This window comes from Aquarana catesbeiana, linkage group LG10 (genome assembly GCF_042186555.1).
Source record: "Aquarana catesbeiana isolate 2022-GZ linkage group LG10, ASM4218655v1, whole genome shotgun sequence".
In the NCBI taxonomy this organism is placed as follows: domain Eukaryota; kingdom Metazoa; phylum Chordata; class Amphibia; order Anura; family Ranidae; genus Aquarana; species Aquarana catesbeiana.
The window spans coordinates 23,933,917-23,959,211 of NC_133333.1; the positions used below are offsets into that span (position 1 = coordinate 23,933,917).

The following is a 25,295-nucleotide window of genomic DNA, read 5'->3' on the forward strand; positions in this document are numbered from 1 at the left end:
CGTGTACACACGGGCGGACTTTTCGGCATCAAAGGTCCGGCGGTCTTTCCCACTGACTTTTGACGGACTTTTGATGGACCTTCGAACGAACAGACTTGGCTACACACGATCACACCAAAGTCCGACGGATTCGTACATGATGACGTACGACCGGACTAAAATAAGGAAGTTGATAGCCAGTAGCCAATAGCTGCCCTAGTGTCGGTTTTCGTCCGTCGGACTAGCATACAGAGGAGCAGAGTTTTCGACCGGACTCGAGTCCGTCGGAAAGATTTGAAACATGTTCCAAATCTAAAGTCCGTCTGATTTTCGACCGAAAAAGTCCGCTGTAGGTCCGATGAAGCCCACACATGGTCGGATTGTCCGACGGATTCATTTATGTACACGGCATAAGTCCGAGATCTGAGCCGAGGTCCAGTCCAGTTTGGCAATGAAGTATAAAAGGGTTAATCAGAAGAAGAATGGTGGAGATCCAAGCCGGGGTCGGTTCCAATCTGGCAGCTGAGTACAAAAGGGGCAAAGAAGTAGAATGGTTAAGGTACAAATCCGAGGTCAAATGGCAAGCAGCAAACAAGAGTAGTCAAATAAGTTTCCAGGTCACAACAAGTCCAGACAGATCACACACTGGCGCAGGAACAAGGGGGACTGAAGATAATCCAGCAATTTGGCAGTGTCTGGGCTGGGCTTATATAGGGAAGTTTGAGGTCACTTCCTGTGCACCTCCTGGGCATTTTCCCGCCTTTTTCCATCAAGTTTGGGGTCACTTCCTGTGTGCCTCCTGGGCATTTTCCTGTCTTTTTCCATCAAGTTTGTGGTCACTTCCTGTGTGCCTCCTGGGCATTTTCCTGTCTTTTTCCATCAAGTTTGTGGTCACTTCCTGTGTGCCTCCTGGGCATTTTCCCGCCTTTTTCCATCAAGTTTGAGGTCACTTCCTGTGTGCCTCCTGGGAATTTTCCTGCCTTTTTCCATCAAGTCTCTGCGCAGGTGCGGGTTGGCGTACTGAGGCGTCTTTGGCGCATGCTCAGTTGGCACGGATTTCCTCTTGCGGCAACATGCCATTGGTGCATGCGTAGTAAGCCGTGGACTCTTACAGGTATACAGGCGTGCAGAGAACATGTATACAGTTATGCAGAGCATAGGTATACAGGCATGCACAGCACAGGTAAACAGGTATTCACAGCAAAGGTGTACAGGTATGCAGAGCACAGGTATACAGGTATTCACAGCACATATAAACAGCCATACACAGTACAGGTATACAGGTATGCAGAGAGCATATATACAGGTATGCAGAGCACAGGAATACAGGTATGCAAGTATGCACATCACAGGTAGAGAAGCATTCACATCAATGATATGCAGGTATGCACAGCACGGGCATGCAGGTAATCACATCACAGTTATACAGGTATGCCCAGATCAGGTATTCAAGTATACACAGCTTAGGTATTTAGGTATGCACAGCACAGGTATACAGATATGCACAGCACAGGTATACAGATATGCACAGCACAGGCGTACAGATATGCACAGCACAGTTATACAGATATGCACAGCACAGGCGTACAGATATGCACAGCACAGGCGTAGAGATATGCGCAGTACAAGTATGCACAGCACAGGTATGCACAGCACAGGTGGCCATGCAGTGATCCCCTTCAGTCATTAGGGCAATAAAAAGATTTTTCATGGTACTACTTAGCCAAAATTACCATTTCTGGATGTTCTCTATAAAATACTGAATCTGAAATGTTTGGGTTTAAGTGCAATGTATTGATATGTATTCCTCACTTCTTGTTTTAGTATGAGAACATTGCCTCACCATCAGAGATAGCCCGTGAAGACTCCCAGGATGAAATCCATTACTCCGTCATTGCTAATTTAAATAAAAAGGAGAAAGAACGGGAGCGCGACCCCGAGGTGGAATATGCCAAGCTGAAACATTCATGAAGTGTGTTATGGATTGCTTTCAGAATATTGTGTTAAAGGGTCAGTTCACCTAGGAGGGTGAACCCAGGTGGCTGGATCATCCAAGGAGCTCCTGGCTCTTTGGATGATCCAACGATGAGATCTCCCTGCCATAATTCTTAAATTGGTTCCTGTCCACCTGGGAGTTTTGGGTGCTCCCATCTGCCCTTGTGTGTTTCTTCCCATCTGCTCTTCCTGTTACTTTGCCACTTTGTCTATATTATAAAATAAGTAAATCCAGCAGGGTTGGTTGGAATCCTTCATAATGGGTACAGCAGGTGTGCAGACCTAGGAACTCGGTACAGGGTTGGTTGGAATCCTTCATAATGGGTACAGCAGGTATTCAGAACCAGGGACTAAGTTTAGGGATTATGGGAGCCCCTCATAATGGGCACAGCAGACCTAGGAACTCAGTGCAGGGTTGGTGGGGACCACTCATAACAGACACAGTAAGTGAACAAACCCGGGAACTCTGCACAGCGATGTGGGAAACCCTCATAATGGGCACAGTAGGTGTCCAGACCTGGGAAATCAGAGCTGCCTATACATAAAAGTATTTGCCAGGTAAATTAATTTCCAAAGCATCTATCGAACCCTTTTAAAGCCAATTTGCCCCAAAACTGCCTTTTGTAGTGAATGGCAAGTTAATGCAGGTGCTGCTTTTTTACAAGGGTTCTAAAGAAGAAATACCCCAGCTGAATGCCTGGTGCCCCTGAACTGTGCAGACATTGGCAGGTGTTGGTATCATGAGCACATAATGGTTTCTCCATGATGTGCAACACACAAATACCTCGAGGTTCAAGCTACAGAGGAGTGGTAGCTTCATTATGGGCTTGTTGGTAGAGGGACACAGATAAACTAGGCTAATACAACCACTATGGTTTTCCAGAGCCCTAGAGCCTCTTGCCCAATAACGTGGTATGAATGGACTCTATGGAGATCACGTAACGACATCTCTTTGATAGCTGCATTGATGGACAGTTGTGGAGGGAGTACTTTGTCTTATTTTTCTGTGTGCTGTCTGAGGCTAACCCAACAACACATCTAGCAAGGTGAGGAGCCGTCTCCTCACCAGTTGCGTTGTCGGAAGGCTGTGGAGGGAGTGGGTGCCCTATCCAACGCACAAAGGAATATGGGACGAATACTACATTTACTTTGTTCCTACCCCACTGCAACTACAATGCTCTGGTAGCAATGGGAAAAGGCTCCAGACACTAGTTGGGTCTTTTCCAAAGAGGCTGTGTGCTATTAGGCTGCCCACACACCCATCATGACAGTGGAGGACCACTCACCTGGCTGCTGATCATTTGTCCAGGTTCCTCTTCTTTACCAGATGTGATCTCTGTTAGCTGCTGAGGGACAGCAACATTAAAACTCTTCCCTGGGTGTGTCCAAGAACCCAGAGAGTTGTAGGACAACAGTTAGAGAGGCTTGTCCATGGATCTGAGCATTATGAGTAAATGAGTACTCTGCTACAAAAATTGTCCACTTGTCATCGGAATATGTGTCCTGGAATATTTACTCTTCCCCTCTGTTCTGGTGACAACATGAAAATTTTGCATTTTCCACCACTTCCTGTCTAGGTGAAAACGGCCACCAGAACAAATAGAGAGGGTGGATCCAAACAGCAGGAATACAGGAAACGATAAAAGACTGACAGGGATTCCAACCCTTCCCTACTCTGTCCAAAAGATTACAAAAAAAGGTTTGGCCTGTACATTTACTCCCTCATTTCATTGAACCGACACTGACTATTTCAGTTGTCATGATTACATTAAAGCAATATTAGCTTGAGTAAAACTTACCTCTATTAGAAAAAAAATGCAATTACTCCCTTGTTTTTTTTTTACTATTACATTTATGTATATATTGGTGTGAGTATATAAGCGTGTGATGCTTTTTTATATAAAAATTTTATATTTGAAAAATGTAACTTTTTTCGTCTAAATCCAATAAAATGTATTTTAATATAAATATTTTGTGTTCTGTGTAATTAGGTCGATTTTGATTTATTTTGTTAATTGTGAATTTTTTTTAAGCATAATTATTATATTCATATTCATATTATTATTATCCAAACAGAATAATAATAGACTCATTCCCATTCTCCTTCTCTTTCTTCTTTCCTGCTCTTCTTCATTCTTCTTTTCTTCTTTCTTCTACCTTCTTCTTTTTATGTATTTCCTTTCTTTTTTTTCTTCTTCTTCTCTTTCTTCTTCTTTCTCCTTATTCTTCTTTTTTCTTCTTATTGCGTCTTTCTTTCTTTCTTCTTCTTTATTCTTCCTTGTTCCTTTCTTTCTCCTTCTTTTGTCTTCCTTTCTTCTTCCTTTTTTTTTCTTTTTTCCTTCGTTCTTCTTCTTCTTTCTCCAATTTCTTCTTTTTTTCTTCTTCTTTCTCCTTCTTTTCTTTCTTCTTCCGTTGTCTTCCTTTCTTCTTCTTCCTTGTTCTTTCTTCTTCCTTCTTATTTTTTCTTCTTTCCTTCCTTCTTTCTTTCTTCTTCTTCTTCCTCTTCTTCTTCTTTCTCCTTTTTCTTCTTTCATCTTCCTTTCTTTCTTCTTCCTTTAACTTTCTTTCTTTTTCTTCTTCCTTGTTCTTTCTTCTTTCTTCCTTCTGCCTTCTTTTTTCTTTCTTTCTTCTTTCCAAACAGGAAAGATTGGAATGACAATGGGTGATTACAGGGTCAGTGGATGGATTGGGGGGGGGATATGAGGTTCACGTCATTCTGTGGTTGTTCCTGCAGGCATGCCATCACAGCACATGGGGCAGGCAGGCAAGGCTGCTGTTAGAAATCACAGGGCCCCATACAGCCTACCTGACAGGCCCCCCCACCCCCTTCCCCAGCCGAAGGTGGCTGAGGACATAGATTTATCAGTCCCTTTCTCTGCAGCATCAGCTGCACAAATGAATGAATAGGAAGTGCTCTGATGCTTCCTGCAGTTTACTATGCTTCAGTGATGAATGGACACAGGATTGATTGGTACTGATTGCACACTGTGTTCATTCAGTAAAGGAAGGGGCCAGTAAATTACATATTTACCAGCCGCCTCCCCTGTTCTCCATCCTGAAACATCCCCCTGTTTATCTGTAGCAGCTGCCAGCGGGAGAGGAGAGAAGCCAGCAGCGCTGTGGGGGAAAGGGGCACACGGGGAGGGGGCCCGGACAGCAGATGGAAGGGGCACATGTGCTAAGACCAATCCCCCTGCTGTGCAGCCATATGGAGAAAGATGAGGAGAAGCTGGCAGAGCTGCAGGGGGAGGATTGGTGTCTGCAATAAGACAGTACAGCTGGCCTTCCTACTGAGCAGGTGCCTGGGCCCCCTCCCCCTCCCCCTCTTAAATTGATGGGGCCCGGGCCCAGTAAAGGAGGGCTGCACTGCCTTATCAGCGGCCCTGCATGCCGGCATTGAATGGGGGGAGTGTGCATGTGCTTGGTGACAGAGAGATTGCATGACAGTCCTTGTCCAGGTACTTCCTGTTAATAGGTAACATCTCTGTTTCCTTCTACCAGTTATGCTCATGCCTTGTCACCCTGTCTTCTGATGGAGCCTGCCAATGGCCATTCCATAAACACACATTACGCAGGCATGGTTCACTGTTATCACCATTAGGAAATTGAGAAATTCCATGCAGCCATCACTGGAGTGCCTGTAGACAAAAAGTGACTGGAAAGAGGCCACAGGGTGGGATACAATGAAGGTGGAACAAGAAGGTGAAAATAAGTATTTTGCAAAAGAAAACAAAAATATGACAATTGTTGTCATACTGTACACCTTAGCAATCTAAATCCATAACAGCTTATATCAGCTTCGATCTTAGTCGCCAGATAAGGAGTCTCACAGAGATGTGGGAGTAGCTTAATTGGAGCAAATTGAACTGACGCAAGATCCTCTGCAATCCATTCCAGTCATCTCTTCTATGATACCTTCCCATATCGATTGTAAATCCTTATTATTCAAAGACGTCACTTGTGCAGCCCGTCTGTTATTACTTTATAATTTGTTATCTGTGACTGATAGTAAGCGATAGTAGCATGTGCGGCACCAAGCATACTTAGTGTGTTTGTGTCTGTGCGCTGTTTATTTTCTTATCTGATATGATAAGATGTATTATTATGTTCGGAAATGACCCTGACCAGCTATTTTGGAAAACCTCTTCCTGTAAAATTACATTTAAAATGATACTAAATTTTTTTTTGTATTTTAGAATAGGAGGTCCACACATACCTATTGTGTGTAGTCTTCTTCTTCTTAAATGTCCCTTTCCTCCTGTTCCCAGGAGTCCCAAGGCCACTGTCCTGTTCCCCCAATTTGCAGGTGTTTCCCCAGCTAGCCATGTGCTAAAGAGACACCCATGCATGAACTGCAGGTTCCAGTATCTCTTATTTGGCTACAGCATCGAACCAATTTGGAGTACAAGCTCTGGCACTTGTGCCACTCTGTGCCCTTACACTCTCTGCCACCACCTTCAGGTGTGTTGGGCAGGAGGTGCAAGAGAAGCCCTTTGGGCTGCTCAGTCTCCATCAGGTACATGATAAAAGGCTTCCCTTGTGTAGACACCAAATAGCCTTGAGATAGCCGCTTTTTTTTTTTTTGAAGAATGTTTATTGAAATATTAACATTACAAGCAAGAAAATATGAGGCATGTACATATTTCAGAGTTCAGCATCTCTGGTTCACCATTATGAACAAAAAAGAGTAGAGCACAGGTTAAGCAATAATGGGGGAATGGAAGGGATGGGAGAAGGAGAAGGGGATAGAGGAGGTAATTTTACCCGTAAACAACAATGTGGCATATTATATCAAGGTGATACATCACAGTAGATATCAATACTTTCAGGAGTGGAAGCAAAGTTAGGAACATTTGGGTGGCGTTTGCCTGGGAATGATATAGCAATGATAATAATAACAAGAGAGAAATCCACCTATTTAGAGTATACTATCTTGAGTCGTCAAAGTGCTTCATGGGCGCAGTGGCGTCTCCAGCTTTCAAATTTAGGGGGGGCACATGGGGGGACAGGGACAAAAGTAGGGGGGCAACTATAAAATGCATATATATATATATATATATATATATATATATATATATATATCCTGGGGCCCTTTAGTACGACCCCACAACGGGCCCTTTTGCATGTTCTGCAGTGAGCTCCCTTCCTACTGTATTGGGCCCCCCCAGGGTGGCAGAAAACAAGAGATATATGTCACCAGCATATCAAGAAAATATAAGGATCCAAAGCAGTGGGAGAACTATCAGGGTTGCAAAGGTTGTCTTGCCTCCGGGCCCTGGTGTTCTGCCACTGTGGGGTTCCCCAGCCTCCTCTTGCTGTCCTGCCCCTGCTATTGACAGCTCTGGTCTGGCATCTCTTGGAATTTACAGGCTGGTCCTCCTGTCCTAGGGACGGGAGAAATCAGTCTGTTTTTTCAGTAACTGAAAGTCCTGGTGGAGTCCTTCCTGCAACTCGCTCTTCTCCCTGCCAATGAGGATGCAGGTGAAGGAGCAGATCAGGCGGCCGCGGTTGTGTGAACGCTCGCATTATGCAGTGTCAGCGAGCAGGGCAGGGGGGAAGAATCACCCGCAGGAGCTGACTGGGGACTCTCTCCCTCTTAGACATTGATTTTTTGTAAAAAAAAAAAAAAAAAAAATTTTTTTTTTTGGGGGGGGGGGGCACATGGTGGGGCACAGCATAATGTTGGGGGGGGGTCAGGGCCCCCTCTGCCCCCCCCCTAGGGTCGCCATTGCATGGGCGTGGTATTTCTAGGGTGGTAGAAAGATGGAGGGATCTGACAAGTTGGATAGTTTAAGTTTACCTAGGGAGTTTGATAGGTCTTGTTTCAGATACCAGTCCGTGAATTTAAATGGTTGCATTATCTCCAGTAGTTCCTTCTGGGTCAACGTGGCCTCCATATATTTACGCCATCTAGCAAAGAAGCGAGTAGTAGATTGGAAATTTAGAACAATAGTGTCTAGTCTCTCCAGATTGAAGATCGTTAACATTGAGCGTTACAGAACTGTGAGGCTAGGTGGTGTTGGTTTGATCCAATGGAGCATGATCGTTATACAAGCTTTTTTTTTTTTTTTTTATAATCCATATGGACCTTAAGTTGCAAATGTGGTGACATCACCACTCTTGTGTTCCATTGAGAATTCCAAGTTCTTCTGCCATAGTGGCAGATGGGACTTGAGTTTTGTCATTCATTCACAGATCTCTGTATAAAGATGGAGGGAGTGATACAGAAATCTAATTAAAGAAGTAAGTTTGTCCAGGGGCCTTGCTATGGTATTTAAAGACCCCTGACACCTCCAGACACAACAACTAGTGTCAATTTAGGGAAGCAAATGAAAAAAAATCATTATAGCCTTATATCCCCTGACCCCAGAGGCATATAACGGACTTCCAGTAGCAGGGTGGACAAGTATTTACCCCAAGGCTGTGTCACTGGTCCTTGGGGTACCATATAACCATGGCTCTATACAGACTCCAACTCTTCGCTATACAGTATAAGGGTCTTCAAGCCATAACCAGCATTCTGTAATTTGCAGTACCTTTAGCAGCGATTGAATGGCTCCATTCTTCCTCCTAGATGAGATACTAGTCACCCTGTGAGGTTCCAGCTTCACACACCACCAGCAGCAAAGTCGCTCCTCTGGCATGCCATCTTAGGACCAGCTTCCCTCCACATCGGTGAGGCCAGATTTTGCAGTAAAATCCAGGTCCATTCTTTACAGCACAGTTAAGCTCTCTGTAGACAGAAGGCCTAGGAATACAGCAGAATTAAAACACACCCTCCTCCAGGCTTTGGCCCAGGAGGGGGGCATGGGGGTTGGTGACGCCTTCACAAGTCAAACATTTATATCTTTCCCCAGCATGTACCTCTGACAATAAACATCTTAGTGGTTGGCTAGGGTAGACATAAATATTCATAAACCTGACCTAATGCGCCTTCCCTCTTTATTGCCAGGGACGCTCCCAGCAGCAGCCAGTAGACAGTCAGATTGGACGTAAGCAAGACCAAGTAAAGACAAAGCATATCGTTTGAGTGCTAAAAACACTCCTGCTTAAGGCAGGTTGGCTACAATAATTTGCATTCAAACCATTATCAAACTTGAAAAATACGACTGACTTCTGTTGAATGAGGATGGCCATACATAAATTTGGCCAGTCCCTGCTGAACCAGCAGAATTTTGATCCATCTATGGCCAGCCTAACTCTTTTTGGGATTGGATTGTTATATTTTACACCATATGTATACACTATATACACATTATATATACCTTTACTTTTGAGTGTCATTTCAGGACACCCTAGGTTTCAGCCTAAGCCTACTATATTGGTAATATCTCCTCTTATTCATCAACTTATACACAAGCACTATAGATTTACTTCACATAATTGGTATCAGTTTGCTCCATTAGCTGTCCAGTGTCTGCTATAGCTTTAAGCAATGCTCTCCTAGCAACAGTTTACAAGTATCCAAATAGCCCTTCCTGTGCACGTGATCCTGTACCAGCTAATACTTTCTCCATCCAGTACAACTAACTGTTGTTTTCCCCTACAACTCTATAAAAATCACCACAGCTTATCAATTTATTGTCAGTGTTCCAAAGCCATGTTATAGAATCAGTTTTGTATTTATTGTTTTATTGGCCATTAGTCAAGGGCGACTTGATACATGAGCTTGTCGGAAGAATCATTAGCGGAGATTATCAATCTTCATGGACCATTTCCCATGCATTTAAGAGAGAAAAATAAAAGGATGGTTTGGCTTCAATCCAGATGTTTAATACTTGGCTTAGAGTTGACTGTTCAACTTATCACAGATTCTGTTTGGCGTAGAGTTGTAAGCACTCTCAGCTCTGCCCTGGAAAGACCAACAGAAGTATCCTGTTCAAAGGCTGAAGAGGTCTTGTTGAAGGTCTAACTCTTCTTGGGATTTGGTTTTTATATTTGACATCGTAGGTTTGCAAGCTAATCAAAGGAAAGATGTCTTCATTTAAGGATTCCTTGGCCCTCCGTTGACACCTATAAGATGGGCCTGGACACCCTATCTCTGGCAGTTTACATCATGACCATGTTTTTGGGACTGCCTTCCAATCTTCTAGTCTTTTACATTTTCTGCAAGAAGGCCCAAAACCGGATGACCCCAAATCTCATCTACATGATTAACCTTTGCATCTCCGACCTTGTGTTTATAATGTTTTTACCCATAAAAATTATGGAAACTTTCTTATCTGGATGGACCCTTCCAGAGATCTTATGTCCAATGTACAACTTCGTCCACTACAGCACGATCTACGCAAGTGTTTTGTTCCTCACTGCAGTAAGCGTTGGTCGGTACCTGAGTGCCGCTTTCCCAATTAAGTACAAGATCTACAAGAGACCCATATATTCTTTCTTCATTTGCATTATCCTGTGGGCCCTTGTGTTTCTCCATGTGTCTTTTGTGTTCGTCTTGGAGACCACCCAAAAAGGCAATATTGAAATGTATCTTTACCAAGTAGACAATAAAGTGGTCTGTTATGAAAATTTTACTTCTAGTCAGTTGAAGTTGATCGTGCCAGCAAGATTGGAGTATTCAATTGTCCTTTTCTTCCTTCCTCTGGGTATTACCATATTTTGCTATACTCGTTGTATTCAGATACTGATGAAATGCTACTTGCATGCCAAGCACAAGAAGAAAGCCATTCGAGTCGCAGTCACAACTGTGACTGTCTTCATAGTATGCTTTGCCCCTTATAATATTTCGCATATAGTGGGCTTCGTTACTCATGAGAGTGTGTGGTGGCGCCAAGCGGCACTACTGCCCAGCACTTGCAATGCCTTTCTGGACCCCCTCATCTTCTACTTCTTGTCATCGACAGTCGATAAAGGATTTTACCAAGCCTGGAAGTCTTTGCAGCAAAAATACAGCATGTCAAAGAGGAAGCTTTCATCTGTTTTTGGAAAGGAATCTCCAGACCATGCAAAGACACCACCTATAATAACTATATGTTCAGATCTATAGATTGGATGGGTAGATATTATTACTACAGAGCCCAGTGGATAAAAGTAAATATTTTATTTTTATTTTCAGCAACGTTCAGTTTTAACTACTCAAAATTGGTTGGAAACCATTTGGAAACATAAAAAATAGAATTTTCCTCAACACATTTTTCTTTAAGGGCTTGTGGCTATTCTTAAGAGCTTTATTGTTTTATAAAATTCAATTCTGTCTGAAAGTGTACCTAAGCTTCAGATTCAGAATATTTTATTAATCCGGAACGGGACATTAGTAAACTGATACCACCACTATTGGCTACTAGGCTTGGCCATGATAGAGCCAGGTCAATCTATCTTTATGATGGGCAAGCTCAGTGGCCAATGAAACACTCTATAGAAGGCAAAATGAGGCAGGATCAGCTTCTCAACCAGGCTGGTCAGTATATCCATGGTAGAATGTTTCCAGGATTTGGGGCTCCTGAGTTCTCAAAAACTAATTTGAATTGGCAGACAGATACCAGGAGCTACTTGTTATGTGCTAGCAGTAGTATTTTAGAAACATCAATGTCACTTTAGGTTCCTGTACTGAACGAACTAAAGACAGTAGACCCCCTTTGTTGACCTGCTTTCCTGGCTGCTCATAATTTCAAGGTCACCGTTGCAAACCGCAGTTCAGGAAAATATTTCCCTATAATTATACGTGTATTAATGACTTGCATTAAAACATTATATCTATCAGATTTTCAGAAGAAGAGGTTAGCTTATGCATTCCTTTCAGTAGAAAGCATTCTTTAACCATTTCAGCCCCGGAAGATTTGGCTGCTGAATGACTAGGCCATTTTTTGTGTTTCGGCACTGCGTCCCTTTAACAGACAATTGCTCGGTCGTGCGACGCTGCACCCAAACAAAATTGACGTCGTTTTTTTCCCACAAAAAGAACTTTCTTTTGGTGGTATTTGATCATCTCTGCGGTTTTTATTTTTTGCACTATAAACAAAAAAAAGAGCAAAAATTTTGAAAAAAAACACAATATTTTGTAATTTTTGCTATATTATATATCCCCATTTTTAAAAAAAAATATATGTTTTTCACAGTTTAGGCCGATATGTATACTTCTACATATTTTTGGTAAAAAAATCGGAATAAGCATATATTGATTGGTTTGCGCAAAAGTTATAGCGTCTACAAAATAAGGGATAGATTTATAGCATTTTTATTATAATTTTTTTTTACAATTAATGGCGGCGATCTGCAATTTTTATCGGGACTGCGACATTATGGCGGACACATCGGACACTTTTTACACATTTTTGAGACCATTGGCATTTTTACAGCGATCAGTGCTATAAAAATGCACTGATTACTGTAAAAATGTCACTGGCAGAGAAGGGGTTAACACTAGGGGGTGATCAAGGGGTTAACTGTGTTCCCTGTGTGTGTTTCTAACTGTAGGGGGAGGGGACTCACCTAGAGGAAATGACAGATCGTGATTTGTAGTTATTAGGAACTCATGATCTGTCTCTCCTCACAGAACAGAACAGGGATTTGTGTGTTTACACACACACATGTCCCTGTTCTGCCTCTCGTGCTCACGATCGCTCGTGGCCGGCGGTCATTGCAAACGTCGGCCACGAGCATCGGCACCCCCGCAGTGCAGCGGGCGCACGCCTGCTATCCCACTTAAAGGAGCCGACGTACAGCTACGACGGCTCGCGGGATCGTGCCGACCCGCCGTGGTATAATGACGGCGGCTGGTCGGCAAGAGGTTAAAGTAATTCTCTAGTCAAAACTTTTTTTCTCTGTCTTGGATAGAGTGAGGAAGGGTTAAACCTTCCGCTTAAGGCAGAGTGGCTACAATGTTTTGCATTTAAACCATTATCAGCCCTTGTTCACACTGAACACGGCTTTGAAATTGTGCAAGTTCACCTGAACTCGCATGATTTCAAAGCCGCTTTTCAATCTGACTTCAGGGGCGACTTGAAAGACATCTGTGCGGGTTCATGCACAGATGCCTATTGAAAGCCCCCGAAGTCGACAAAAGTAATGCAGGAACTACTTTTGGAAATCGGTGCAGTGCCACAAATTCGGGGACGCTCTTATTTCCAGCAATAGGCTCCAAATCAGGCCGATGTGAACGGGGGGCTCAAGCCTGAAAAATACAGTCTACTTCTGTTACATAGCTCCCAAATGTCCCTGATTTTGTGGGACTGTCCCTGATTTGGAGCAATGTCCCTCTGTCCCTCATTCCTCCTCATTTGTCCCTCATTTTGGTCTGATCTATATAGATATATTTAAAATACACTTTTTATCTATCAAAAAGTGTTTTCCAGGGCTAAATCTTTCATCTGATTTCTAATTTCTGGTTTTGTAAATTCCAAAATCCAATATAAAGGAATAGTAGTGGTAAAAAAAAGCACTTGTGGGTTTAACCAATCTTGTTTATTTGATACAATTCTCCTTTAAGGGGGCGTGACAAGGGGTGTGTCCTATGCCTGCATACTTTTGCTGATAGGTGTCCCTCATTCCTTTCTCAAAAAGTTCTGAGGTATGCTGTCACATGGGGACGGCCATACCCTAGTTGAGAAACCCTGCACTAGACAGACTGGACTTATTTAAAGCATGGGTGCTCAACCTGTGGCCCTCCAGCTGTTGCAGAGCTACAACTCTCAAGAGGCACTGCAAGTGGCTGACAATTACAAGCATGACCCCCAAAGGCAGAGACATGATGGGACTTGTAGTTTTGCAACAGCTGTAGGGCCACAGGTTGAATGCCTATGATTTAAAGTGTTACTAAACCCAGGAGCCCGCAGTCACTATATCTGGTCTCCCACAGTACACAGAACATGGAAATGCAATTATTTTAGTAAATATAAACTGATAAATACCTTATTTATATATAGTATATAGTATATAGCAGTCTTGTGACTTCTATCAGTTCCCAGTAAACCTTGTAGGAAGAGTTTTCATTCTCCCCTGACCCTCTGTCTGGACATGTCTGGACAGTGCTGATTGGCCCTGTGTTGATCACATGCATCCCCCCCAAAGAAAATAAAAACTCTCTAGCAATACACACCAAACTGAGCATGTGCAGCCCATCCTCTGGCTCTGTAAATATCAGGTTATTTTTTTTGTTGTTGTTGAGACAGTGGAAGAAGAGGAGGATCAGAGAAGACAAAATCAAACAGTGTTTATACACAATGCAGAGGATTAACCCCTTAGGTTCCACAGTGAGTGTAACAAGCGTGCTTTATTGCATATACAGACAGATTTTACTGTTGTGGGTTTAGTAACACTTTAAGTGCTAAAAACACCCCTGCAGGGTGGCTACAAAAACAAATAGTACATTAAAAAGAAATAAACTGAAACTAACACAATTGGAAGACAGGGACGAAGAGTTGTGACTTTGTAAAAGGAAATGCCTGAAGATGGAGCTTCGTGGCAGGATCTCAAGGGATTATTTTTATTACCTTGCAGATTTCAAAGCAAAAAAAATGACGTTTGAACTGACATAACACATTAAAGCTTGTCTCCCTGTTTAAGCAACTGGGTTTACATAATTATCCTATACGATTAGAATCAGTTGTAATATTTTAGACATGCATGACTGCAGAAGTTATCTGAAATGTAATAAAACATAATAAAGCCACCTAATGAAAGTGAAATAATAACTAATACTAGTGAAAGTGATAATCAATATGCAACAGTTTTATTTGTCAATCGATATCACTTTGATGGCTCTGCAGGCATCAGGCCAAAGTCTCACTGGCAGTCATTGGGTGGTTTGCTTTGTGTTAATAACAGATTAAGCAGGAAATGTCTAATGTATTGATTTTAAATGTTATTATCTTATTTTATAAGGTGTGACTGTAAATTGTAAATAGGAATTATAAAGATATCACATTTTAATGTACAGACTACGCAGCTATTTTTAATGATTTCAATATATAGAAAATGTATATAAAAATATTTTGCTTATATATGTACTTTAATGACAGATTATGAAAGATAGATTTTGAGCAAGATTATAAATGGGGAAAAAGTAGCCAATGCACAGTGAGCAGTGTCAGTTTTTCTAAAAATATAATGGTGTGGATTTACTAAAGGCAAATCCACTTTGCACTACAAGTGTACTTGGAAGTGCAGTCGCTGTAGATCTGAGGGGTAGATCTGAAGTGAGGGGAAGCTCTGCTGATTTCATCATCCAATCATGTGCAAGCTAAAATGCTGTTTTTTTATTTTTTATGCATGTCCCCCTCGGATCTACAGCGTCTGCACTTGCAGTGCACTTGTAGTGCAAAGTGGATTTGCCTTTAGTAAATAACCCCTATTGCATTGATAAGGGGTAAGCTGTTTTAATTTTAAACAATCCATCCTGTCCCTCTTCCTCTCTTCTCTATCATTAAATCTCCTCTTTAGTCATCCTCTTCTCCTCTCCCTTCCCTCTTTCATTTCTTCCTTTATTTTTCATTCCTTCTCTCTGTCCATTCTTCTCTATTCCTTTCATCTTTTTTCTCTCTCTTTCATCCTTCTTTTCCTTCTCCTTTCTTCTTTTTTTCCTCCTTCCTTCCACCCCCTCCCCCTAGTTCCTTCTCCCTTTTATGCCTTCTTTCCCTTTTTCCTTCCTTCAGTCTCTCATCTCTGCTCTCCTCCCTTCCTCCTTTCTTCTGTTCTTCCTTCCCGCATGTCTGTCTTTCTTTCACTTTTCCTTCCTTCCTTCCTTCCTTCCTTCCTTCCTTCCTTCCTTCCTTCCTTCCTTCCTTCCTTCCTTCCTTCCTTCCTTCCTTCCTTCCTTCCCTTCCCTTCCATTCCCTTTCCTTCTTGTCTGCCTTTCATTCATTCTCCCTTCTTTCCTTCCTTTACTTCCCTTGTGTCTGTCTTTCTTTCATTTTCCCTTCCTTCTTTCCTTTCTTCCTTCCTTCCTTCCTTCCTTCCTTCCTTCCTTCCTTCCTTCCTTCCTTCCTTCCTTCCGTCCTTCCTTCCTTCCGTCCTTCCTTCCTGCTCTTCTTCCCTCCCTCCCTCTTTCCTTACCTCCTTCTTCCTTCATTCATTCTTCCTCCCCCTCTCTATCCTTCTCTACCTTTACTTCCTTTCTCTATACTTTTTTGCTTCTTTCTTTCCTCTCTTCTTTCTTCCCTTCTTCTTTTCTTCCCTTGATACCCCCCTTTCTTCTCCCCTTTCCATCTTCCATCTCTTGTGCCTTCCTTCAACTTTTATTCATTCTTCCCCTTTTCCTTCCTTCTAGCTTTCCTTATCTTCTCTCTTCCTTCTGCCATACCTTCTTTTCCTCTTTCCTTCCTTTTTTCTCCCCTCTCTCCTTTCTGTCCTTCCTCCCTCCCTTCCCTGCTTTCCTTCCATTATTTCCTTCCTTCATTCTTTCCATCAGTACTTCCTTCCCTCCTCCTTTTCTTCTTCCTTCCCTTTCTACCATCCTTTTATTCCTATAGCCTGCATTTTCTCCCTCCTTCTTTCCTGGCTTCATGTTCTATCAGCACACCCTTCTCCCTTCCCTCCCTCCTCCTTCCTTCGTTATTCCTTCATCCTCTCTGCGCTTCCTCCTCTACCCCATTACTTTTTATTCTCTCCCCCTCCATCCTTGCTTCTTTCTTTCCTCTCTTCTTTTTTTCCTTCTTCCTTCCTGCTATACTCCATTGTATCTTTTATTTCTGCCTTATATCACTCCTCTTTTATTTTCTCCCATCTTCCCTCCATCCTTCCTTACCCCATTTCTTCTCTCTTTTCTGCCTTTCTTCTTTCCTTCCTTACATCCTTCCTTCCTTTCTTCCTTCCGTCCTTCTTTCCCTTCCCCACTTCCTTCCTTCCTTCCTTCCTGACTTCCCTACTTTCCTTCTCCCCTATTTTTCTTCTCCCTTCCCTCCTTCTCTCCCTCTTTCCCTAATTTTTACCTTCCCTACACCTCCATCCCCCACTTGTCGTGTCATCACAGCATTCTACCTGCTCTTTACCCTCAGTGTCATTGCCCCCTCCATCAATCCCTGTAGATCATACACAGAGCACTTGTTTAATGGTCTGTTGCTAATTTGTTATGTCAAGTCAGTGAAAATCTATGCCTGAAATTGCAATTTCCAGAACGGGCGATGAGCAATATATATAGAGGACAAAGTCCTTTTATTACCTAAGGAAGGAGCAGGCTATATCTTCTACTACCATCCCCACCCCCTTCTTTTCAGATGACGAGGAAACAATTGTGATCATGTGATCAAGTTCTGTTAAATATTCCTGTACATCTTTATCTTTGTCAGTAAAGTTTTGGGACAAATCATTGCTATTGTAGTGTGTGTCTGATTAAATTACAGAGCTAAAAAAAAAAAAATAATAAAAAAAATATTGTCCTAAATCATTACAATTTGGAATAACATTAATTTTAACCACTTCCTGACCAGGCCATTTTTTTGCGATATGGCACTGCGTAACTGACAATTGGTGGTATTTGATCACCTCTGCGGTTTTTATTTTTTGCGCTATAAAAAACACAGCCTGCCTCTGGCACACACCCCCTTCCAATCACAGTCTGCCTCTGGCACACACCCCCTTCCAATCACAGTCTGCCTCTGGCACACACCCCCTTCCAATCACAGTCTGCCTCTGGCACACACCCCCTTCCAATCACAGTCTGCCTCTGGCACACACCCCCTTCCAATCACAGTCTGCCTCTGGCACACACCCCCTTCCAATCACAGTCTGCCTCTGGCACACACCCCCTTCCAATCACAGTCTGCCTCTGGCACACACCCCCTTCCAATCACAGTCTGTCTCTGGCACACACCCCTTCCAATCACAGTCTGCCTCTGGCACACACCCCCTTCCAATCACAGTCTGCCTCTGGCACACACCCCCTTCCAATCACAGTCTGTCTCTGGCACACACACCCCCTTCCAAACACAGTCTGCCTCTGGCACACACCCCCTTCCAATCACAGTTTGTCTCTGGCACACGCACCCCCTCCCAGCCACAGTCTGTCTCTGGCACACGCCCCCTTCCAATCACAGTCTGCCTCTGGCACACACCCCCTTCTAATCACAGTCTGCCTCTGGCACACACCCCCTCCCAGCCACAGTCTGCCTCTGGCACACACCCCCTTCCAATCACAGTCTGCCTCTGGCACACACCCCCTTCCAATCACAGTCTGCCTCTGGCACACACCCCCTTCCAATCACAGTCTGCCTCTGGCACACACCCCCTTCCAATCACAGTCTGCCTCTGGCACACACCCCCTTCCAATCACAGTCTGTCTCTGGCACACACCCCCTTCCAATCACAGCCTGCCTCTGGCACACACCCCCTTCCAATCACAGCCTGCCTCTGGCACACACCCCCTTCCAATCACAGCCTGCCTCTGGCACACACCCCCTTCCAATCACAGCCTGCCTCTGGCACACACCCCCTTCCAATCACAGCCTGCCTCTGACACACACCCCCTTCCAATCACAGCCTGCCTCTGGCACACACCCCCTTCCAATTAACATCATGCTTCTGGCACACACCCCCTTCCAATCACAGCCTGCCTCTGGCACACACCCCCTCCCAGCCACAGCCTGCCTCTGACACACACCCCCTTCCAATCACAGCCTGCCTCTGACACACACCCCCTTCCAATCACCGCCTGCCTCTGGCACACACCCCCTTCCAATCACAGTCTGCCTCTGGCACACGCCCCCTTCCAATCACAGCCTGCCTCTGGCACACACCCCCTCCCAGCCACAGCCTGCCTCTGGCACACACCCCCTTCCAATCACAGCCTGCCTCTGGCACACGCCCCCTTCCAATCACCGCCTGCCTCTGGCACACGCCCCCTTCCAATCACAGCCTGCCTCTGGCACACGCCCCCTTCCAAAAACAGTTTGTCTTTGGCACACACCCCCTTCCAATCACAGCCTGCCTCTGGCACACACAACCTTCCAACCGCAGTCTGCCTCTGGCACACACCCCCTTCTAATCACTGTCTGCCTCTGGCACATGCCCCCTTCCAATCACAGCCTGCCTCTGGCACACACCCCCTTCCAATCACAGCCTGCCTCTAGCAAACACCCCCTTCCAATCACGGCACAGATTAATCTTGCCTGAGCTGAACAGACTATGGATTACAGGAACCCTATGTTCCGTCCCACTTACATATCATTTTCTGTGTTGTACTGAACTGCAACAGGTTATTATTTTTCAGTAATATGCTGACATCTAGAGACATTTTTAGGCAACTAAAACTTGTTTACTACGGGATTTTGTCTTCTCCCTCTATCCTCCCCTCCTCTAGTGCTAGCTAGTTCAGTCCAACTAGACCCTCCCATTTCCTCCATATGCTCTTTCTTGCCAGAGACTTAGAAAGTCATTGTCCTCTTGAACATCACAAGCCTTGCCTTGTTGACTTATTGTCGCTGACATTCGAGTCCACCTGTTCCGTTAATGCCCCGTACACACGAGCAGAATTTCCGTCGGAAAAATCTTGGATGGTTTTTCCAACGGAATTCCGCTCCAGCTTGGCTTGCATACACACGGTCACACAAAAGTTCTCTGAACTTTCGACCGCCAAGAACACTGTGAAGTACAACACTACGACGAGCCGAGAAAATGAAGTTCAATGCTTCCGAGCATGAGTCGAATTGTTTCCGAGCATGTGTAGGAATTTTGCGCATCGGAATTGGTACAGACGATCGTAATTTACGATCAGAACTTTTTCCGACCGAAAAATTGAGAATCTGCTCTCAATCTTTTGCTGGCGGTAATTCTGCATACACACGGTCGGAATTTCCGACCAAAAGCTCACATCGGACTTTTGCTGGCGGAATTTTCAATCGTGTGTACGGGGCATAGGAGTATACATCCCTTACCTTGGGTGGAGGACACACTATCCCTGAAGTTTTATATGCTTGCTGAGGCCTCTGTATCCCACTTCTGAACAACCATTTTCTGCGGGGGACTTTTTATGTTTTCCACAAGATTTTTTCACCTTTGGTACTTCCTTATTTGTGTTTTCACCCATTTTTCATATGCTTTGTTGTACTTATTTTTGGGACTGATATTCACTATTTAGTTCTTATCACTTTTATACATTATTTGGTCACATTATTTAATGTCTATGGTTTAGCGCTACATTTATACCATCCTTTGCTTTTAAATATAATCCGTCATGCCAACTGCCATTTTTTACAATCTTCTTGTAATATTCATACATTTTATTGCATGTTTACATGGCTAAGCAATCTTATCTATGTGATAATACAATAAAAAGGAGCTTTTCCCTTGGGACAAGCTTGTGGGTGTGCTGACGACATATGTTATCTATTCAACACACATAACATGCAGGGATTCCCCAGTTACTGGAAATCCCCAGTTTCTCTGTGATATAATATATTATTGTTTCTTGAGATTTGAAGTTGAAATAAAGTTTATTTCCTGTCTTCCTATCTGTAGAGGAAGTATCTCTCGCAAGTGCTAAATCACAAACGTCAAACACCCCATGCTTTACTGCACTGACATGCTTGTTATCTTGTATCTCAGGAAGCTTATACAGTATATCTAATAGAATATATTGCCAGCACAGTAATCAGTCCTATGGGATTGTTCACATCAAGGTGTATGGGTTTTTAAGTTGTGATGTGCTACAATGTGTCTTGTATATGTGTTGCGTTGCATTTAAAAAAAATATACATTTTCGTTTTACTTTATGGAATTACTGTGTACACGTTACATGCATATGTTACAGTGCATTGGAACACACTGCAAAAAAGACCATTATGTCCATTTTGTTCTTGAGTTTAGACTGCATTGGACAACATAGACCAATGCTGCTGGTGTGATCAAGCCCTTGCTGTCAAGCCAAAAGCTTTCAAGCCCAACTTTGAGCACACTTGCAGCGGGGATCCCCCTACACTGCAAGGGTAAATACTCGTTTAGTCTATGGCAGTGGTTCTCAGCCACCAGGCCATGGCTCACTGTCAGGCCCCTGGCCAGCTGCAGATCCTTTAACCTCCTGTAGTGCCTCCCAGCTTTGTCACCCAGTCACACATTATGGCTCACTGTGTCCCGCAATTTCTCACAACCTTCCAGTCTCTTAACCAGCTGCAGATCCCATAACCTCCTACAGTTCCTCCCAGTAACTATAATGCCTCCCCACCTCCCATAGTGGCCCATTGTGCCCCAATCCTCCTGGGCCTCTGACCAGCTGCAGATTCCCTAACCTCCCACGTGCCTCTCAGCTGCCATATTGCCAGCAAACCTACCATAGTTGCCCCACAGACTCCCACAACCTCTTGGGCCTCCAGCCAACTGTAGATCCCCTAAACTCCCACAGTGACTCCCAGCTCGATCCCATAACCTCCCATAGTTCCTCCCAGCTCCCATAAGGCCACTCAACCTCCCATAGTGGTCCATCATGTCCCAAACCTCCTGGGCCTCTGGCCAGTTTCAGATCCCCTAGCCTCCCATGGTGCTTCTTGGTTACCATAATGCCAGCCAACCTCCCATAGTTGCCCACTGTGCCCCTCAAATTCCCACAACCTCTCGGGTCTCCAACCAGCTGTAGATCCCCTAACCTCCCACAGTGCCTCCCAGCTCCCATAATGCCACCCAGTGTCCCATAATGACCCACCATGTCCCTCAATTTCCATCAACCTTCCAGGTCCTCAACCAGCTGCAGATCCCATGACATCCCACAGTTCCTCCCAGATCCCATAATGCCAACCAACCTCCCAAAGTGGCTCACCATGACCCAAGCCTCCAGGGCCTCTGGCCAGCTGCAGATCCTCTAAACTCCCACATTGCCTCTCAGCTCCCTTAACGCCAGTCAACCTCCCATTCATCCTTTGACACAGTTGACCACCTGCTCCTCCTCAGCAAACTACACTCCCTTGGCCTCCGTGACTCTGCATTATCCTGGTTTTCCTCCTACCTATCTCAGCGCACTTTCAGGGTCACTTACAACTCCATCTCCTCCGCTCCCCTTCCTCTTTCTGTTGGGGTACCCCAAGGCTCCATTCCTTGGGCGTCTCCTATTCTCACTCTATACCTCTTCCCTGGGCCAGTTGATAACCTCCTATGGCTTCCAATACCACCTCTATGCCAATGACACCCAGATCTATCTCTCCACTCCTCAACTCACCCCCTCGATCTCCTCACGGATCTCAAACTTACATATTGGTAAGGATGTCACACCACTTCCTTAAACTTAATCTTTCTAAAACTTAGCTTGTTATATTTCCTCCTTCATGCCCCCCCCGTGACTTCACCATTAATATCAACAACACAACCATTGGTCCCTCCACACATGCCAGGGTCCTGGGTGTAATCCTTGACTCTGACCTCTCCTTCAGGCCCCATATCCAATCACTGGCTAAATCCTGCCGCCTTAACCTCCGCAACATCTCCAGAATTCGACCCTTCCTGACTAATGACACCACAAAGCAACTTATTCACTCCTTGATTATTTCCCGCCTTGACTATTGCAACTCTCTCCTTAATGGCTTACCCTTAAGCAGGCTATCCCCCCTTCAGTCTATTGTTAATGCTGCTGCTAGACTAATACACCTCACTAATCGATCCGTGACTGCCTCCCCTCTCTGCCAATCTCCTCATTGGCTTCCCCTACCCCAACGTGTAAAATTCAAATTGCTAACCATAACATACAAGGCCATTCACAACATTGCCCCCATCTACATCACCAACCTCATCTGCAGATATCGCCTCCGCTCCTCCCAGGACCTCCTGCTCTCTAGCTCCCTTGTTAACTCCTCCCATGCTCGCCTTCAGGACTTCTCCAGAGCCTCTCCCATCCTCTGGAACTCCGTGCCTTAGTATGTCCGATCAGCCCCTACCCTGTCCACCTTTAGAAAATCCCTGAAAACTCATTTATTCAGGGAAGCCTATCCCACACCCACATAACAACTATCCCCGAGCCACCCCCATCAAATCATTCTCTTCAGCTATTACCTTTTGTACCACCACCCCCTCCCTTTAGAATGTAAGTTCTACGAGCAGGGCCCTCCTGTACCTTTTGTATTGAACTGTACTGTAATTGTGTTGTCCCCCTATACATTGTAAAGCGCTGCATAAGCTGCATAAAATCGCGTAGAATAATAATAATAATAATAATTCATCCTTACATACTGGCCCACTGTGTCCTTCAATTTCACACAAACTTCCAGGCCCTCAACCAGCTGCAGATCCCATAACCTCCCATAGTCCCTCCCAGCTCCAATAATGCTAGCCAACCTCCATTAGTTGTCCACCATGTCCCACAACCTCCCACCAGGTGCCCTAAGCCCCTAGAAAATCCTCGGACTCCACAGGTTACCAGGCCTTGGCCTCAGTAAGGCTGAGAACCACTGCTCTAGGGGTTTGTGTAAGCCCACCACAGGGAGGGCATTAAAGGGGCAGTCCGCTTCCCTATCCCATCCCCTGATAAATGAACATAGTCAGTTAGGGACAATCTGAATGATTTCATAGCTGCCTGAAGTGTCAACTCAGATCTGTGTTGTAATCTAATTTCAGAAATGAGTTTCCTAATGCCACTCTGAGCATGAGGTTTAACCTCCAATGTCATCATAGATAAAAGAAAGCAACATCTGATTTTTTTGGCTAGCTTTAGGAAATCATAGCATCTCTATTTTGAAATGAAAAGGTCATTTGTATAGTGGAACCTTGGATTGCAAGTAACGCGGTTAATGAGTGTTTCGCAATACGAGCTATTACTTTTTTTTAATCCTGACTCGGTTTGCGAGTGTTGTCTTGCAAAACAAGCAGGATTCAAGCCTCTTCGGTGTGCAGTACCATCTCTGGCCACATGCGGTATTGCATGCAATAGAAGTCAATGTGGAACTAATGATCTTCGTTTGCATTGACTTCTATGGGGAAACTCGCTTTTGGATTACAAGCATTCTCCTGGAATGGATTATGCTCGTAATCCAAGTTTCCACTTTAATAGCATTCCATTACAAAATGGTTTGTGAAACAATTATATATGTGGCTTAATGGTTAGCACTTCTGTTTTGCAGAATTGAGGTCCTGGCTTTGAACCCTGGCCAGAACATCATCTGCATAGAGTTTGAATGTTCTGCCTGTGCTTGTGTGGGTTTTTCCGAGGATACTCCAATTTCTTTCTACACTCTATAGACATGCTGGTAGGTTAACTGGCTTCTGTCTGAATTGTCCCTAGTATATGTGTATGCATATGAGATTGGGACCTTAAAGTGTAGGTCCACCCTAAAACTAAAATCCCTGCCTCTACAGGCATCCACGATGTAACACTAACCTATCTAGCCCTGTAATAGCCCGGTCCGGTCTCCAGCGGCGGAAGCTCTGCAGAGGACACAGCCGACAACTGCTGTGAAATGAATGGGAAGTGATGTCACCCATAGAGTTACTATAGGGCTTCTGTTGTCGTATGTGTCCTCTGTACCCGCCTCCTCAGCGAAGCCGTGGCTGACAGCTCACCATGGGATCGGGTTGGATCAGCTTCAAAAAAAGGTATGCATACTGATTTCTTCTTTACAGGGTTAGATAGGTTAGTGTTAGATCGTGGATGTCTGTAGCTGCAGGGATTTTAGTGTTAGGGTGGACTTCTACTTTAAGCCTTTCAAAAAGTATTATTATTATTTATTTATTTTTTTTGATAACCATAGTAATATAGTAGCTTGCGGTGCAGCAGGGGATGCATACATCTGACAGACCCGAAAATGTTGGATTCTGAAGACTCTTTTTCTGGTGTGGTTCCACAAACGGTTGAAGATTGGAGCCATGTGCAAATAATATTTTGACTCTTCTTTTACAGGGGGGGGGGGGTCTTTGTTTCTTGCAACAGAATTACTATAATATAAAATAGAAGGATACAATAAAGTAAGACGTAAACATATATAGAGAAAAGGGAGGAGGACCGATGAATGGTGTGATATGAAAGGAATACTCTGGACGGCTGCACGCCAAGATCCACATTTATTGATTCTTGTAAAAACCGTACAGAGAAACAGTGGAGAAGGCATGAACTTTTAATTCATCCATCAAAGTGTTCCCCACAGTCATTACCTTTGTGCCACATGCCCCACCCTATTAGATTGTAAGTTCTTAAAAGCAGGGCCCTCTTGACTCTCTTGTATGTTATTGTATTATAACTGTATTGTCTCCCTTTATATTGTAAAGTACTGTGCAAACTATTAGCACTATATAAATCTTGTAAAATGATAATGAACAGTTTGACGCATTTCATGGGGTTATGATTAACTGTTAAGGAGAGCTTGAAACGCGTCAACTTGTTCATGCCTTCCCCCCCTGTTTCTGTGTACCATTTTTACAAGTAGCAATAAAGGTGGATCTTGGAGTGCAGCTGTCCACAGTATTCCTTTCAT

General features: G+C 44.1%; 2 protein-coding genes across 2 annotated transcripts in view; both read left to right on the forward strand.

Moving 5' to 3' along the window:
- LOC141110461 (B-cell receptor CD22-like) overlaps positions 1-3,942 on the forward strand; it is an 81,595-nt gene extending 77,653 nt beyond the window's left edge. Inside the window, exon 15 of the mRNA XM_073601815.1 lies at positions 1,804-3,942. Within this exon, the coding sequence (XP_073457916.1) occupies positions 1,804-1,950 (147 nt within the window). The 3' untranslated portion in view covers positions 1,951-3,942. The remainder of the gene's footprint in view (positions 1-1,803) is intronic.
- A 6,052-nt stretch (positions 3,943-9,994) lies between these two features.
- Positions 9,995-10,969, forward strand: LOC141109950 (free fatty acid receptor 2-like). The gene has a single exon (XM_073601205.1). The coding sequence runs from the start codon at positions 9,995-9,997 to the stop codon at positions 10,967-10,969; it is 975 nt and encodes a 324-aa protein (XP_073457306.1).
- Positions 10,970-25,295: the final 14,326 nt, after the last annotated feature.

Coding starts and splice junctions, on each gene's coding strand:
- LOC141109950 (XM_073601205.1), top strand. CDS start 9,995: ATGGGCCTGGACACCCTATCTCTGGCAGTTTACATCATGACCATGTTT.